This window comes from Notothenia rossii (genome assembly GCF_949606895.1).
Source record: "Notothenia rossii genome assembly, chromosome: 5".
Taxonomy (NCBI): Eukaryota; Metazoa; Chordata; class Actinopteri; order Perciformes; family Nototheniidae; genus Notothenia; species Notothenia rossii.
This window is the reverse complement of record NC_136903.1, coordinates 28,423,542-28,441,515: the sequence shown is the minus strand read 5'-3', so window position 1 is coordinate 28,441,515 and position 17,974 is coordinate 28,423,542. Positions and strand designations below refer to the sequence as shown.

The following is a 17,974-nucleotide window of genomic DNA, read 5'->3' as shown; positions in this document are numbered from 1 at the left end:
TGTAATTTCCCGTGTTCAGTGAATGCAACAGAGGCCTGACACCAGACCAATCAGAGAGTTGCATGGAAATAAACGTGTGCTTGTGTCATTCAAGCTCGGCTCTGTGTGTGTGTGGCAATAGCGCATTTTGTGAGAGAGAGAGAGAGAGAGAGAGAGAGAGAGACCGGTGCCAGCAGGGACCGTGTTGTTAGCATCTGGTTAGCTAGCTGCACTAACGGACATAAGGAGCTGTTTGTTCCACAACAAGCTGGAGGAGGGTCCTCTCCTCTCAGACTGAGAGACTCAGGTGAGCTAAATAGGGGTTCCCAACCTTTATTGTGCCAAGGACCGGCAGATACATTTAAAAAAATGTATGGACCGTTTGTCAGTTTTAACTGATTTGAATATTTACTCACCAGCAGGTGGCAACAGAGGCTAATTGTATTTAACAGCCTGAACAAATACCAATATTCATCCAAAACATATTAACAACGTTTAAAACCAGGATACAATTAAAACAAAACAAATTAGGACCGCTTTACAAATATTAATATAATATATAATATAATATAGCCTAATATAGGTGGCAACAGTGGCTAATTGTATGTAACAGCCTGAACAAATGATAACAAATGATAACAATATGCATCCAAAATACATCAACACAGTTTAAAACCAGGATACAATTAAAACAAATTAGGACCACTGTACACATATTGATAAATGTCAGTGAGACCCCTGGGCTTGTTTGCCAGCAATAATAACGTCATACCGGGACGTTCGTTCCCGTGCACTCCGACAGCATTTAGCACTACATCGAGATTAAGATTAAACTAACTTCTTTTGGGAACACCCGAATACCTATGGGGTTATGTGTGTAAATTACTGTTCATGGTAATTTGAAAACAAATGCCGTTGTTGGACACACACAAACACACCGAACATACACACACACAGCGGAGCTGAGCAGAGCACATACACACACACACACACACACACACACACACACACACACACACACACACACACACACACACACACACACACACACACACACACACACACACACACACACACACACACACACACACACACACACACACACACACACACACACACACACACACACACACACACACACACACACACACACACACACACATCATGCGCCTTTGTAACCGGACATTTCCTTCATACAACGAGTAATAGGGGGAATAATCGGGCCGTTCGATGTGTGTGTGGTTGAAACGTAGCAGCCTGCTGTGGGGAACACAGTGAAGGCGGTGTGTACGCGCTGGTGCTGCACTTCTCAGAGGCTGCCTCCTGATGCTGCAGCCATTTCATGAAGTGAAGGAGGCTTTACAAATAAAAAAAATAGCTCTACACCCCTGGCCGCAATGTCCTTAAAATGAAGTCCGAGTTCGAAATATATCTCAAATAATGTATGCACTGCCATTCCCCCACAAACATAACAGTCTGCGATTAAACGGTTGTCTCCTGTGTGCTCCACTTCCTATTGGGGCACCACCTGTAACTTTCTCTGCGCACGAGAGGCTGAGACCTTATGCTAACCAATTTTGTTTTATTTTGTATGTTTTGGATGAAATGATATGGCTGGTATAAAATAAAATAAATTTAAAAAAAATTATTGAATTGTTTTTGATAAAATATTTTTATATATTTATGATTCTGCAAATATTAAGATAAACTCACAGCTATTTCGCGGCCCGGCAGACAGTAACACCGGACCGGGGGTTAGGGACCCCTGAGCTAAAGGACTATGTTTAGATCGTTCACTTTAGTCTTGCATTCACACAGTCCGCTTCTCTGGTGCACACCAGACGACAGTTTGTTAGTTACATTGTTTCATTTTTCAGAAGGTTCGGTTTGCGTTCACATGGGCAAAACTCAAACGGACTATAAACTTTAAACACAAGTCATGTGCACGGAAATGCTGTTCAACAATTGATGAGACATTGAGGGGGTAAAGACGCAAATTGCGGCAATTTCTACCGGAGCCTCCGCCATGGAGCACCGGCACTTTCGGCAGGTTATTCTCATGCTGCTGTCAATCTGGATATCAACAGACACTAGCGGCCCGCGCATATGATTATATAATCAGACAACGTCCGTTAAAAAACATAACAAAATGAGAGACGTTCTGCAGTAAGGAGGGGCGTTTCACAGACGAAACATTTGTACTTTACACGACACTGTTCAACACTTAATTCTGCTTCACTCTTTAAATTAACACCGCGGATGTCTTGAAAGACTCTTTCGCTAAAGATTTTTGAAGACATCCGCATTCTTGTAAATACTACGATTCCTATGTTTTGGTTCGGACTGCGTTCACACCAGCGATGAACCGCTCCAGAGTTCGCAAGCAAGCGTTTCGAGACCACCTATTTTAGCGGACCAGAGTCCGGTTGTTTAGTTAACTTCAGAGGTCTCGGACTGCGTTCACACCGACCCAAATGAACCGCACCAAGCGGCTAAACGCACCAGGGTTAGATTCAACCGGACTATATAAGGCTGGTGTGAATGCGCCGTTATCTCAGTGGGTCTCAAACGGTTTGGTCACAAATTATTGAAAAGATTATTTCCGCGGCAAACCTTCATATGATCATTATAGTCTCCAGTATATGGCAGTAAAACAAGAATACAGTTTGAAAGGGGAGTGATTTGTAAAATATCCATAAAGAAAAAGAAAATCTATTTACAGTTCTGTTTCATATGGGTGTTGAGAGATGTATCTATAGATCTCTTAATGTTGCTCTCAAAGTGCACCAGATTGATGCTTTTATCTTCAATATTTTAAAAAAATCTTCCCGGGGGAACATCCCCCAGGACCCACCCTGGAGGAGGTGAGGTCCACCCCCCACTCGTAAAAAATAGCACTTTACCCCTGCCTATATGCCGTGAGCTGATTATCGAGCCTTCATTGTAACAGTCGCGGGTGTACTGTGTGTGCGTGTGGGGAGTGTTGCAGTAGAAAATTCCACTGTAGCGCTGCAGCCGCCGCCACTGTGGGCTAAGCCCCGAATGTTTTCGGGTCCAGGCGACGCCCCTGGAGCCACCACTTGAGAATTGTCGTCTTTTTTAAGAACAAATGTTCTTATGTCCATCTTCAAAAACTCTGAGTCCGACTGACAGTTTAAACATTGTCACAGCTCACAGGATAGGTACCTGTCAGCCAATAAGACAGATGTTTATTTCCATTCAACTCTCTGGTTGGTCTGGTGCCTTGCCTCTGTTGCATTCACTGAACACGGGAAATTACAATCCTGCCGTCCTCTCATGATGAGGTTCAGGTAAAGCACGGTTGATGTATTATATGATTATAATACATGACTTTGAGAGTAGGCAATCTATGCCCAAGGACATCCAGCTGGCCCGCCGCATCCGCGGAGAGGGCTTAAACTGATCCGAGGCCAGCCCATCGAAACACAAAGGCTCTTTTAAGAGCCACCTGAGTCTTGACTGAAAGCCTCCTTCCTGACTAAAGAGCGATCTGCGAAAATCTTGAGGGTTTTGATAGCATTACAATACTTATATGTTTCTGCTAGCAAAGGTTACGCTAATATTAAAGAAGAAACAACAAATGCAAGAATTCATACATGTTTATTATGAAACAAATCCAACATTTTGTAATGAATGTTATATTACAGAAAAGGACAAGCTCAACCGTAAAACTGTAGGACCACAAGAACAAGAAACTAGGGGAGTTTGTGCAAGTGCTAGTTATCACAGAGTTCTTCTAGGATCTCTAAGAAAAAAACAATGAATAAATAACATAAACCAAAACGGCCGGAGTAGAAGGAAAAAATAAAGGCAAAAAAAAATGTGTCTTTTTTTTTTTTTGCCTTAATGCCTGCAGTAGGAAAACAGAGGGATGTGGTATTAACTGAGGTGGGTACTTAAATATTGATTCAATAATACATTGGGTGGGTAATGGTAAGCACATGATGTTCCACTGGGGTCACCTTCTACCACCTATATATATAGGATATATGTACACATAACATATCCCTCTTTTATAATCACTTCCTCAATAATGTCTCTTAAGAAAAACACGCTGTTTCAATCAATAAAGATGGTTGAATTACAGACATGGTAGATTTGATGAGACCACCCACAGGTGGTTTTATTTTTAAAATGTAGGCCCAGTGGTCAATGTCAAGCTATAGTTCAAACACAACATATAATAAACTTAAAACTTGCAGAGTCCATCCCATGTACTGTCTGGACTGTCCAGCTAAATCTCAATGTACATACCCAATGCTCTGTCTGATTCAAGGATACTTTAACTTCATACTGCTGGGGATCTTAAACACAAACGACACATATGACATAACAATATCAAACTGAGCCAATTCACAAAATGCACCTTTCCAACCTATGGATTCAGACAGAGGTATGTTTTCCACAAGACTCCCTTGCTAAGAACAATCAGAGGAGAAAATTAACTTTTTCTTCCTATTCTCCCAAATCTATGTGCAAAAAAGTTAACTATGGCTGCCAATCAGAAAGTTAATAATTTAACCTCAGGTTATTGAAATACTTCCAATGCAATTTCAGTATGAAACTCCTGCATTTTTTGGTTGTACTCTGAGCTTGATGATTTCTCCTGGTGAATTTCTGTTAATGGGGCTGTAGGAAACTTCACAATTGTGCTACAAATGCAGCTTAAACCGTTGTTTCAGTTCCATTGCATCTAGAGCTCTGTGAAAAGTAGTTCTTCATGTTGTTTGAGCTTTCAAATAACTGTTTTATTTCAACTACAATAGCATGGCTATTGTAAAACTTATTGTCAAATGTTACAAACACACTATCGTTGGAAAAAGATACTGTAACCTGTTACCTAATTAATATTCTTAATACGTCAGGCTGAGAAAAGGAAAAAAGCAGAAAAAAAAAAAAAGTTGTCTTGGGTAAAATAGTAAGAATAAAACCGTTGAGTGCAGTAAATGGACAACACAATGTAAAATGAAATCAGCTTCTAGTTGCACAATATAAAAATAAAAGGGCTTGAGTCAATCCACATTCACCGTATTTAACCCAGTAAGTGGATTTCCTTTAAAAAATTAACAATACAAATAAAATACATATAAAAAACACATAGAACAGTGAAAAGCGAAAGTAACAAAAGTCCTTAAAACTCCCAAATCTCTAGAAACGCGACTCAATATTACATAAAATAGCCTACCATTGCTACTACTATTTCATAACAAAGCTGAAAGATGAACAACAATTAATACGTATACGGATGTGAGAAGTAATATCAAAAGCAAACATCATGACTTTCACTCAAACAAAACAATAAAACAACATATCATTTTGTTACACTTGTACTGTAACACGACAGGGAATAGTATTTAAGACTGTATTTAGGCTTGTACAGTCCTTTAATGATGAGGAATATCTGGGTGATTGGTTGATCAATAGACGGATTTTAAGTTGGATAGGTACCTTACTTCTATAAAAGTGACTTGCAACACATGCTACTGATTTTTATGGTGTGTATTTTTAAGAAGTTGTAAGCTTAAGCCTTTGAATATACCCATTTAAAAAGTAGCATGTCAATGTCAAGAAAAAGCCTTCATGCAAAAGGATGTGTTTCATTTTTGCCTGATAGTCAACCCCAGATCACAACTCCACCTGGTGACACATCCTGGTAAAAAAACAAATTCTTTTATACTTTGTGGAGCATGCTACTGGTTGGGCACACCCAAATCTTGCATCACTATGATGTAGCCTTTAAAAATTCCAGTTATTCCTTATCAAAGCGCTTTCAAAGAGAGTGTTCTCACAATAAAAGGGCTGCATAGGTAACAATAGACAACATTGGCCTATGTTTGGTTTTTGCCTATAAAGAAAAACCCATGTTGAGAACAGGTCTGATTGTATCACATAGTGCAAATTGGCCGTGAAACGTGTTGCTACTTAACCGGGGATTCTATAGTCATGGGCCTCCCACCATGGTTGATGTTTTAAAGAGAAACTGAATATTATAGTACATCAAACACTTCAAACTACACAAAACAGCATAGTTCTCTCTGGGTGCTCTCCTCCCAACTGCCTACTTTTTAAATGCAACCCAGTTTTCTGTTATTGTATCCTGTACCTTTCTCCATTCCCTCCCTCCCTTACCAGCAAAGTGAACTTTGGTCTAAGAAAACAGCAGTTTTTTTTAACTATGCATAATTATGGTTAAAAAAGTTATGTTCCCAAATGTGAGGCGTTGCAAAAACAATGAACAACGCAGTCACAGTGCTTTTCTTTTTCAACACCTTACTTTTGACGCATTATTTTCAATTCAATTTTTTCTACTCTTCTCTTTCCTTTGCCTACCCTCACTACTGGCCTCTGTTACCCCCCCCCCCCCCCCCCTTCCATTATTTTCACAATTCTATTGATAGAACATGTATCTTTTGGTACTTAGATCTTTCCATCAAATCATGTAAGACCTGGAAAAAAAAAATAGAAGTCTGAGTGATTTGATCTATACTTTATATAGATACTCATTTGACTCAAGAAGCAACTTCAACCTCGGATGTGTCATATTTGCAATATGATGCTAATATAATGCTAATTCAACCTCTCATCCTTCCTTTGTATTTAAATATATACAACTACTTTTTGCCCATGTCTGTTGCGTACTTATTCCTGTGAATCCTTAATTGTGGAGTTTGGTTCACTTTCAATTGAATCAATTAAGGAAGTTGTGTTTCTTCTAAATGTAAAAAGGTAAGAACAATGTTTTGAGTGTGGAAAGAAAAATCAGACCAGAATAATAAGGAAACAAAGAACACATGTTGAAAACATTGGTCAAAATTGCAATTTCAGATGACCTTTTTTTTTTTACAGTTGATTATATTGAAAGTGAATGGACAGCCAGCCCTGGTTTTTCTTCTGTTCCTTCAGTACTTCCTCCTTCTCTTCCGCCTCAGCGCATCTTGTGTTCAACGTCAGCGTTGGCCATGTTGGAGCCAGGGCTGGGGTCCTGCTGTCGTCTGGACTGGGGAGAGAGAGGGATGGAAGGATGAAAGAGGGGAAGAAAGAAAGAGTGATGGAGCAAGACACAAGAAAGGGTATAGAGGGAAAGAGATTGATTGAGTACATTTTTCAAGGACAAACAGGTGTAAAGTCAAACTGGTAACTCTTAACTTGAACATTAATCTCAAAACAGTATGCATCATAAAGTTCTAACTGATTACAACAATATTAAACTGTGTTGTGAAGTATTAACTTTTTGCACCCCGGATATTAATTAATTAATTATGGGAGCAGTAAAGTTTGTTAACACTTGAGAAATGTCTTATATTTGGTTACAATAGAATAGAAGAATAGAATTGGGAGGGATGAAACCCCCTTTAATGGTCACACATGCAGAGAACACAGCACACACAGTGAAATTTGTTCTCTCCATTTAACCCATCCTAGTACCAGGAGTCTAGCACTAGGAGCAGTGGGCAGCTATTGTACAGCGCCCGGGGAGCAATGGGAGTGAGGGGGGAAGGGGGAGGTCCTGTGCCTTCCTCAAGGGCACCTACTCTACGGTAAGTTTTTAGCCCTACAGTATGTGTTTTTTAAAAGGGGGTTGTATTATGCACTTATCCATTGTCACAGTTTTACATACAGTAGATATCGGTTGGCCCGCCACCTATTTGAAAAAAACATGATTTTTGTGGACGGATGCAGCAGCAATGAGTTTGAGATACCTAAAACAAAAACCTAGCTATAAAAATGAATATCAGTTTTGGAGTACGTAATATTAAGACTTTAGACAGCCCAAAACAGTAATTTTCACCTGCAGCAAATGGTAGTTGCTGGTGTTCCATTTCCTTTAATCTGTTTCTTTGTGTTATTATTATGTTTTTGTATTATTTGACTTTAACTTTAACTATATATTTATTAGTTGTTCCTTTCTTCTCTTTACGTTTCTCTTCACTATTATCTGTAAAGCGTCTTTGAGCACCTGTAAAAGCGCTAACAAATTAAATCTATTATTATTATTATTATTATTATACATCATTTTGGTGTTTTAAGGGGTTAATTTGGATTCACCAAAGTCACATAAACTAACTGTTCAAGACAGCGGTATACCAGCAACTCCCATGTTCTGGTAGGTAAAATGACCAGGAAAAGCGCTTTATAAATGTAATGTATTATTATTATTATTATTGTTATTATTATTATTAATGGAAACTGGTCGTTGAAGAGAGTATAGATTACAGATTCAGTTCTCCATCTGAAAGTTATAACACAATTCTACATTTAAATATATTTGGTTGCTGCCCCCTTTCACAGCAGTATGGTTTTCATTATGATATTCCTGTCTGATTCTCCAACAATCTGTTGTAAGTAAAACACTGACTATGGATAAGTAACTCATACAACACCACTTCAGCTAGTCGGTAACCAACACGTTCTCAAATGTGAAAACATCTATACTTAATCTACAACTACAGGCTGATGTGATGTCAACTGAAAAATGTTTGCAGTTCCAAAAACATTCACTAGAGGTAGCCAGAGTACTATTTTAGACAAGGCTCGACGCTGCTGTTTATACACTTTACTGACGTTGATATATTAGTCAAGATAGCTTGCAGACAGACAGGCAGACGGACAGTCAGACATAAACACACCAACACCAAATTGATTATTAGGTCATCATTGTAAGCCGGCTGTATGACAAGACTTTTAAATATATTTCATGAGTGAGTGTCTGTGAGCCCATGGCATGACCTGCTACTGCTGTACAAAAAATAAACATTTATGGTTATATGTTTACACTTAAGTGATAGCTGAGCAGAATTGGGAGGTTGAGTAATGGGGAGTTGGTGGGACGCGTGATAACGAGTGGGGAGAGGGGAGTCGGAGAGCAGACAGAAATGCAGACATAGATAGTAAAGGGGTTGCTTATTTCAACTGGAATGTAGTTTATGTCATCTCAATGACTCACCATAATAGCAACATACACACAGTCACATGCACACAAACACATACAGTATGTCATACTACCATTTTGATTCCTCACAGCCAGACTGACTCCACTTTATGTCTGTCTCCTCTAGTGAGGATTTTGGTTGCTCTATCAGAACTGCTTCTAAAGACATTTTAAATTAAATACATTTTTGTTGTATGTTTTTTAAATTGTCATCTGGTATCAATCACTGGTTCCTATTTATTTCCTGCCCTTTAGAAGTGAAAAAGGGTTTATAATCATCATTTATTTCCTGTCAAATCTGTTTCTTTTGTTATTAACACAATATTACTGGGAGCAGGGGCCTCATTTATAAACGTGGAGTACACTCAAAAGATGGCATACTCCAGTTTCTAAGCAATCTTTGCGATTTATAAAAAACAAACATGACGGTAAAATGTGCGGTCCGACCTCCACGGACACTCTGACCCATGCGTACGCACAAAAACGGAAGAGATGAGAAACTGCGACACCGTTGGCAGGAAGAATGGAGATAATTATGTGAAAATAATACCATAAATATAATGTTACCTCTCATGTGTCATATTATATATGAAGAATTAATTTGCCAAAAATGATTAAAGCCAATCTTAAAATGATTAAACAAACGCCTGTTTGAGACTCCTCAGTGCACACAAAAACATAAATTGGAGAAATTTAAAAAAACGGATATGTTATTGAAAACCACCTCGAATATGTTGCGCTAATGTTATGAAATGTATTCTCATAAATGATGCGGTAAGCAAAAGAACAGAATTACGTCTAAACTTAGGCCGTTTTGAATTTCTATAGGTTGTATAGATACGAGCATGGTTTTACACTGAACAAAAATATAAATGCAACACTTTTGTTTTTGCAATCAGCATCTTGATATGCCACACCTGTGAGGTGGGATGGATTATCTCGGCAAAGGAGAAGTGCTCACTATCACAGATCTTTTCAGATTTGTGAACAATATTTGAGAGAAATTGTTATTTTGTGTATATAGAAAATGTTTAGATCTTTGAGTTCATCTCATGAAAAATGGGAGCAAAAACAAAAGTGTTGCATTTATATTTTTGTTCAGTGTATATACCATCATGTTTAATCGTCTTTTGTGCCGTTTGCCAAGACTTGATAAGTCGCTCATAAAATACAGAAGGTATTGATTCTAAGAACACCATATATTTGGTAAATTGTACAGCTGATATAACACAACACATTTGTTTTATTTCATTTAACTGGTGGATAGAGTTGCTGCTGGGGGGTTGAGACACACAGGGTGCAGTGGGGACGCTGCACACAGCTGATTGACAGCTGGAACACAAACCACAAAATAAAACTGGGGTTACGTACTGTAACCCAGATTCTATGAGTATAGGCGCAGCCCTCTAAGGCTATCGCTATTGGGTAATCCCACTGCGTTGACGAATGTCACACTTTGTTAAAACGGTAAAAGGGGGGGGAAAGGGCAGCTCTCTGCGTGCCGAGAGGCAGGAGAGAGGGCGCTCAGCTGAGTCCCCGACATCACTCTATCTGACACACTCAGTACAGAGTACATTCGACACGGTGAACCATCAGATCCTCCTTCGCACTCTCCAAGAACTCCAAGAAAGGAGTTTCAGGCTCTGCACTTTCCCTTCTCACCTCATACCTCAAAGACAGTAACTACAGGGTAACTTGGAGAGGGTCCGAGTCCGACCCTTCTCAAATAACTACAGGGGTCCCTCGGGGCTCTGTTCTTGGTCCCCTCCTCTTCTCCCTGTACACAAACTCGCTCGGATCTGTCACTAGCCCGCATGGTTTTTCCTACCATTGCTACGCTGACGACACCCATTTAATTCTGTCCTTTCCCCGCTCAGAGACCCAGGTCGTCGCACGCATCTCTGCTTGTCTAGTTGACATCTCTCAGTGGATGGCTGTTCACCACCTCAAGCTCAACCTTGACAAGACTGCTTTTCCTTCCGGGAAAAGATTGTCCCACTCTTGACCTAACAATCAACATTGGCACCTCTATTGTTTCCCCGACTCATACTGCAAGGGATCTGGGTGTGACCCTCGATAACAAACTGTCCTTCACTGCAAACATCGCTGCTACAACCCACTGCTGCAGATACACTCTTTACAACATCAGGAGGATACGTCCCCTCCTGACCCAGAAAGCGACGCAGGTTCTGGCCCAGGCTCTCGTTATCTCACGCCTAGACTACTGCAACTCCCTCCTGGCTGGTCTACCTGCATGTGCCATCCGACCTCTGCAGATCATCCAGAATGCAGCGGCTCGTCTGGTCTTCAACCTTCCAAAATGTTCCCACACCACGCTGCTCCTTCGCTCCCTTCACTGGCTTCCAGTAACTGCTAGAAACCACTTCAAGACAATGGTACTTGCGTACCATGCTGCGAATGGATCCGGCCCTTCCTACATCCAGGACATGGTTAAACTGTACACCCCAGCACGTGCACTCCGCTCTGCATCGGCCTAACGGCTCGCTGCACCCGCACTGCAAGGGGGACCCAAGTTCCCATCAGCAAAAACACGTCGGTTTAATATCCTGGCTCCAAAATGGTGGAATGAGCTCCCCATTGAAATCAGGACAGCAGATAGCTTGCACATCTTCTGGCGCAGACTGAAAACTCATCTCTTTCGACTCCACTTCGAGCGATAGAATTACTAAGAACAAGATGCAGCAGTGCAAATGTCTTCCAGTGTAATTCCTCTGTGCAAAGCCGTAGAGGATGAAAATATCTCTGGTGGAGTGCGTTCTGATGTTCTCCGGGGGATCCAACCCAGAGGGAAATACGCCTGTGACACTGCCTCACACAGCCAGTGTGACAGTGCTGCCCTATTGAGCACTCTCTGTAATGCACAAACAGGCGCTGGGAATGGCGCAAACCAGCCGTACGTGCAATATAGCAGGACAGCGCGCTCACGGGCAGAGGAGATGTGGCTTCTTCCTCTGATGTGTGAGGAGGAAGAAAGTAGCCATCCAAATGTATCACTCTCGATCTAAAGGAGCTTGTGATAACCTTTGTCATAAAAGCCAGGTTAGGGCGCAAAACAGCTGAGCTGCCATCTCCTTGGATCCGGAGACATGACGGAGCCACAGAGAGAAAGCAGACCGGTCACTCACCCTTTTAACTGATGTCAGAGCCAAGAGCAGAGCTACTTTGGCTGGGAACCTGATCGAAAGGTTCAAATGGGGCTTTACTCAGCGTGCGTAACACCAAAGCCAAATCCCATTTGGCTTTGGGGCTAAAGCGCATGACACAGGTCTGAGTCTCTGTACTCCTCGTAGAAAGCGTTTTGTCAGAGGGTGACAACACCGTGCTGACAACGAAACGTACGTGGCAAGATGAAATGGCAGCAGCATATGTTTTGACTGTGATATAAGCCAAATTCCTGTCAAACAACACGTACAGCATCTTGAGAGAGGCCAAGCACCTATAAGTCTTCCCGTTCAGGGGCCATGCCCACAAACGCTGGCCTATCACTGGGTGACCGCTGATCGCTCCTTCCATCTGGGAGAGAGTGCCCCCGCGCCAAGGAATTTCCCACGGTCTGCCTGACAGCATCCACTGTAGGCATGGAAACCAGGACGCTCCCGTGCTACCGCTGTCAGCCACTCCTCCTGCACTCAATCCAGGAACCGAGGGATCAGTGGGACTGGTGGGAAAGCGTTTATCAACACCCTGGGCCAAGGTTGGTGTGCGAACGCGTCCAAACCCAGGGGTGGGTGGTCCTGCGTTCTCAGGGAGAACCAGAGGGCACAATGCGCGTTCCCGCGTGAAGCGAACTGATCCACCTCTGCTCTCCCGAACCTGGGAGACCAGTTCGGGATGGAGGCTCCAGTCCCCCTGGCGAGGACCTCCTCTGGACATGAGGTCTGCCCCTCTGTTCAACTCGCCGGGAATGTACACTGCTCTGATAGAGAGTACGTGTGTGTGCGCCCAGCACAGCAGCCGCCTGGCTGTATTCAGCCTGGCGAATGAGGTAAGCATGCCGCTGCTTTGTTGTCTGTGCGAATCAACATGTTGATTGTGCAGCAACGGGGCGAAGTGCTGGATTACTCTCCATAGGGAGAGTATTTTCCAGCGCTGTGGAGAGACATGTGAGCCAGGGGCACCCCCACTGACAGGCCGTGGATATTTTTCCAGTAGGTTAAATCTAAACCCACGGACGCAGGAATGTACACCATGCGTCTTCTGATGCACGGGGTCGATGTGCAGGCAAATGACCACCTCTGGAGTCTCCTCATGTGAAGGAGACCCAGTGGGATCACCACATGACCAGCTGACCTCATGCCTAACAGCTGTATCACGGAGAGGGCTGTCACCACGCTGCAGTGTGTGACACGCCGGAGGAGAGCTGTCAGTTTCTCCACTCTCTGCCGTGAGAGCCGCACTCTCATGGTGGCCGAGTTTTATTCCACTCCCAAATGATAATCTGGGAGGGAAGAGGACAGCTCTCCTTCCAGTTTATAAATGAAACCCAGGCTTTACAGATGAGATACGAGCTGTACCGTCTGTAAAGCGACTTCCTCCCTGGAGCGAGCCAGCCAAAGCAGGTCGTCCAGGTAAAATAACACTCATCCCAATTCTGTGTAGCGGCTCCAGAGCCATCTCACACTTTTTAAAAGTGTGTGGAGCCAGGAATGAGAAACGCAGGAATTTGCTGTGTTTCGGGATGATGTTTCGGTTACGTGGAAGTATGCATCCTTCAGGTCTATGGAAATGAACCAGTCTCCCTTGTTAACACACTCCAGCACCTGTTTGATCGTCAGCATGTGAAAAGGCCATTTCCTTGTTGGACAATGACAGATCAAGGACGGGACTCATTCCCCCCGCCCCGTCTCTTGCGGGACCAGAAAATACCGGGAGTGAAAAACCCTTGAGGAATCCTGGGAAAGGAGTTCCTGCAGCTCTGAAAGGAGCGTGACACACTGTTCCTGGGATGACAGGATTGTTTCCTGTAAACTGCAGAGTGTAGGCTCTGTCATCCGGAGGAGAGCTCACCTGAACCGGGGGAATGGGGAGATCTTTCCAGGCGACTGCCTTTCCGATGATCTCCGGGAGTTCCTGGAGAATACCGCCTATCGACGGCAGAGCCGTGATGGCGGAGAGAGGGACCCAATGACCCGGGACCCGGTGTCAGCCCTGTCTCCTCCACACGGAGGAGAGGGAGGATGGGGGAACCATATGGTGATCCGTGAATGGAGGGGAAGGAGTCGCCTGACTGGCTGCTGCCCGCCACTCGGATCCAATAAGTCAAGGGCTTCGTCCACGGAGTAAGACTCCTGGACTGGCCAATCATCCTCGGCCGCAGCAGCGAGAGCGTCCACCCTCTGCTGTCTGTGGGCCAGAGGGAGACGGACACAATGAGTGCACAACACCTGGGGAGTTGCGTGCTCCAATCCCAGGCAGGACTCACACCGTGAGTGCCCGTCGTAACTCATAATGTATCCTGTTTGGCATGAAGGGCAAACATAAGCCCTGACTTACCTTAATAATTGCAACAAAGCTTTTTAGAAGAGAAATCTTTGCTTTTTAGTGTGCCTGACAGTGAAAATGGGAGCAGATTGTCAGGCCTATTTCCTATTTATACGGAAGTGAGTCCGTAGGTGGGGCCCAGGTCGTAGGTGGGCGTGGGTTAAGTCTGTCAGTGCTGTGCATGCGCAGTAGGATTACCCAATAGCCTTAGAGGGCGAAGCCTATTGATGTAGAATACAAAGATTCAGATCCAGTCGTCATGACTCCACTCACACTAATTTGTACAGGTTCTCATCAAGGGGGTGTCCCCTGTTCCCGGCACAAACACACTGACACACTGCCCAAGGAAGATTTTGTGTATTTTGTATTAACTTTTTTCGGACCACTTATTTATTTATTTTGGTGACGATCTGACCTTCATGCTGCTACTCTGGTTCAAACTGCATCCACCAAACAATATCATTTACTTGTCTCCACCTCTCCAAAAGAACCAAAATCTGACTCGGTGTGAAATGTATTTTTTTGCTGTTCTGTCGGCATTTCCTGCGATCTTCTTCCTGCAGTTAGTCTGAATGAATATTAATACGGGGCGTTTCTTTGACTATTTATAGGCAAATATGGGCGTTACGTGCAGCCCGCAAAAGCTGCGCCGTATTTCGAGTTGATTGTGATTTACAAAGGGAAACCGGCGCAGGACGTGCGTGCGCAGTGTTTTATAAATCGGAATAGTTTTGGGCGTATTTACTTGCTTTGTCCTACGTACACTACCTTCCCACGTGAATCCAAGTATTGTAGTTAGACATGTGATTAGTTACACCTAGTGTATGTGTACACCCTACTCCTCAGTGTGATTGAGGACAAGACTGAAGTGTATTAAATTGTTAGGTTATAGGAATAATGCATGCGCTGGAAAAGTGGTAAGCATACATAAATGAGAAACAAATTGTGTGAGCGTTCAGATGTTTTGATGTGGTCTTGTTGTTTTTCAATGTGGCCTCTACTCATTTAAATTCATCAAGAATTTCTCCTTTTTGTTATTCTTCATTCACCTTGGAGGCATGCGTGAGAAACCAACTATGTTTTTCTCTTAATGAATTCAAGGTAACATTTGATAATTGATTAATATTCAAATATTAATTTTGTGGATGAAGTAGTCATGTGCAACCAGACTCCTGCAACTCCCGCTCAGTTGAAACTATGATGTATGATGCTGAATCATGGCGGTAGTGTTTATTCTTTGTAAAAGGGAGTGGTCTCTTTGCTAATCATAAGGGTAGGAGAGCTTGTTGTATTGATTTGCACACAGATGGAAGCCTGCTCGGCCACTATAGGCTGCTTAACCACAACTCAATACTGGAGGTGTGTGTGTGTGTGTGTGTGTGTGTGTGTGTGTGTGTGTGTGTGTGTGTGTGTGTGTGTGTGTGTGTGTGTGTGTGTGTGTGTGTGTGTGTGTGTGTGTGTGTGTGTGTGTGTGTGTGTGTGTGGTAACCAACTCAGGGGGTCTGATGGCGATCAATACTAATTATATATTAATGCTTTCAGTGCCAGCTCATCATTCACTACCACATTTATTTCTGCTGAGCACTTTGAGAATAGTGTTGGTTTGTGTGTGCGTATGTGTGTGAGTGCATGACTTCACAATATATATTGCTTCTCTATCCATCATTCTGACAGGACCCTTCTGACCTTGAATAACTGGAATATCACCTCTTTTGGATATGCTGTATCTGCCAAAATGACAACGCTTCAGGAATGGAAAGAGAAACAGCTTTCTGGGAGCAAACAGTGTAAAAAGGACATTACTGTTTTATTTGTCGAGCATTACTGCAATGAAATCTACATTAATCTAAAATGTCTACTCAGATCAATATTTTTGCATGAAAATATTACATTTTATTTTTGGTGACTTTGGGCAGAATATCTGCATTTTGCTTCTATTCCTGATCATCTATTATTGATTTAACTGGAAGAAATGTATATTATACACATATACTGGACTGTAAATGTTAGATGGATTAATTTCATTTAACTTTTGACTTAATGAGCAAGAAAAACAAAACAAACTAAACAGTATTGCTGTTTTTCAGCTTGTTCCTATTTCCTTTCAGGCTTTGGCCACCACATATATTTGTTAGGGTAGTTAGATGTTTTGAGAAATGTCTTCATTCTTTTATCAGTCTCTGTCAATTTTCCACCAAAAAATAAGTCCTTTTTCCCAAAACAGAATATTCCTTTAATTTGACCTTCTTATAAACTATTAGCTTAATGTTGTCTCATTATACACATCATTGACAACTATCTGCGAGTGAACAATGTTAATACAAATAATAAATAAATGACGGCAAAGCTAGAATAGAAACTAAAGTGGGACAAAAGTCTAATTTTCATTTTACCTTAATAATTTCTAATGTCAAATCTAAATAATCGTTTTACATAGTGGATGGTTTTATTAAGAATCAGTCATTGAACTCGGTTTATTGCTAAGATGGATTTGCTTTGGTGTTGAGTAGGGGATGGTGATGGCACATATATTGATTGAGTAGGAGACACAGGGTTTTCTTTTTCTCTAAGAGCCTCAAGGAGGAAATATGAGATAAGTCAGATGAAAGATGACCTTCATAATGTCTCTTTCCTTCCTGTCTTTCTGTTCCCCTTGTCCGTGCTTCTCTCACGCCCCTCCTCCTACATGTGCTGAGTCCCTGCCTTCCCTTTCTGTCTAATTTGTGAAGCACCATGTGCCGCAGATCTTTGGTCACGCTTGAATTGTGTGCGTGTGTGTGTGTGTGTGTGTGTGTGTGTGTGTGTGTGTGTGTACCATTGTACAAACACACTGTGAAATAGTTACATTTTGCAGTTTCTGTGTCTCTCATGCAATCAGCTAATACACAAAGCAGAAGCAAGGAAGAGCATGCATATTTATGAACAGACACATAATGAAAATCAAAACAGAGTTTTCCTGGGGAAGAACACAAAAATGCACAAACATGAATAGAAGTGGACACACACACACACACACACACACACACACACACACACACACACACACACACACACACACACACACACACACACACGTACACACACACACACACACACACACACACACACACACACACACACACACACACACACACACACACACACACACACACACACACACACACACACACACACACACACACACACTCACATAGGGTGGTTTAGTGCATGACAGTGTGATAGATGGTGAGGAATGAAGGACACAGACCATGTTCTTTTCTGCTGGCTGCCTGTCTGTGTGTCATCAGTCCCAGATTTTAGAAACCACAGGGTCCTAAAAAATAAACAATTTGGGGTTCATTTGTAACTTTGTCCACATGCCATTGACATCCCCAAAGCCTTGCTGGGAAAGTGAGTTTCTTCAAGTTGTTAAATGCTTTTGGAATGGTTACAAAAATCACAGTGATTCAGTGTTTATATTTGTTAATGTGTTTGAGTAGGACACTTAGCAGAAATGTGAACATGATGATTATTCCATTAACAAAACTTAATTTAAGAACAGAT

General features: G+C 42.3%; 1 protein-coding gene across 5 annotated transcripts in view; it reads right to left on the bottom strand.

The window, feature by feature from the left end:
* Positions 1–6,364: 6,364 nt before the first annotated feature.
* Positions 6,365–17,974, bottom strand: part of cbfb (core-binding factor subunit beta) — a 39,543-nt gene continuing 27,933 nt past the window's right edge. The window contains exons 6-7 of one of the 5 annotated variants that reach the window (XM_079683281.1): positions 17,679–17,744; positions 6,368–6,992 (exon numbers count right to left, since the gene is read on the bottom strand). In XM_079683281.1, the coding sequence (XP_079539407.1) occupies positions 17,715–17,744 (30 nt within the window). In that variant the 3' untranslated portion in view covers positions 6,368–6,992; positions 17,679–17,714. Of the gene's footprint in view, positions 6,998–17,678; positions 17,745–17,974 lie in introns of all 5 variants that reach the window. The other 4 variants (XM_079683280.1, XM_079683282.1, XM_079683278.1 and 1 more) reach the window with 4 other exon arrangements.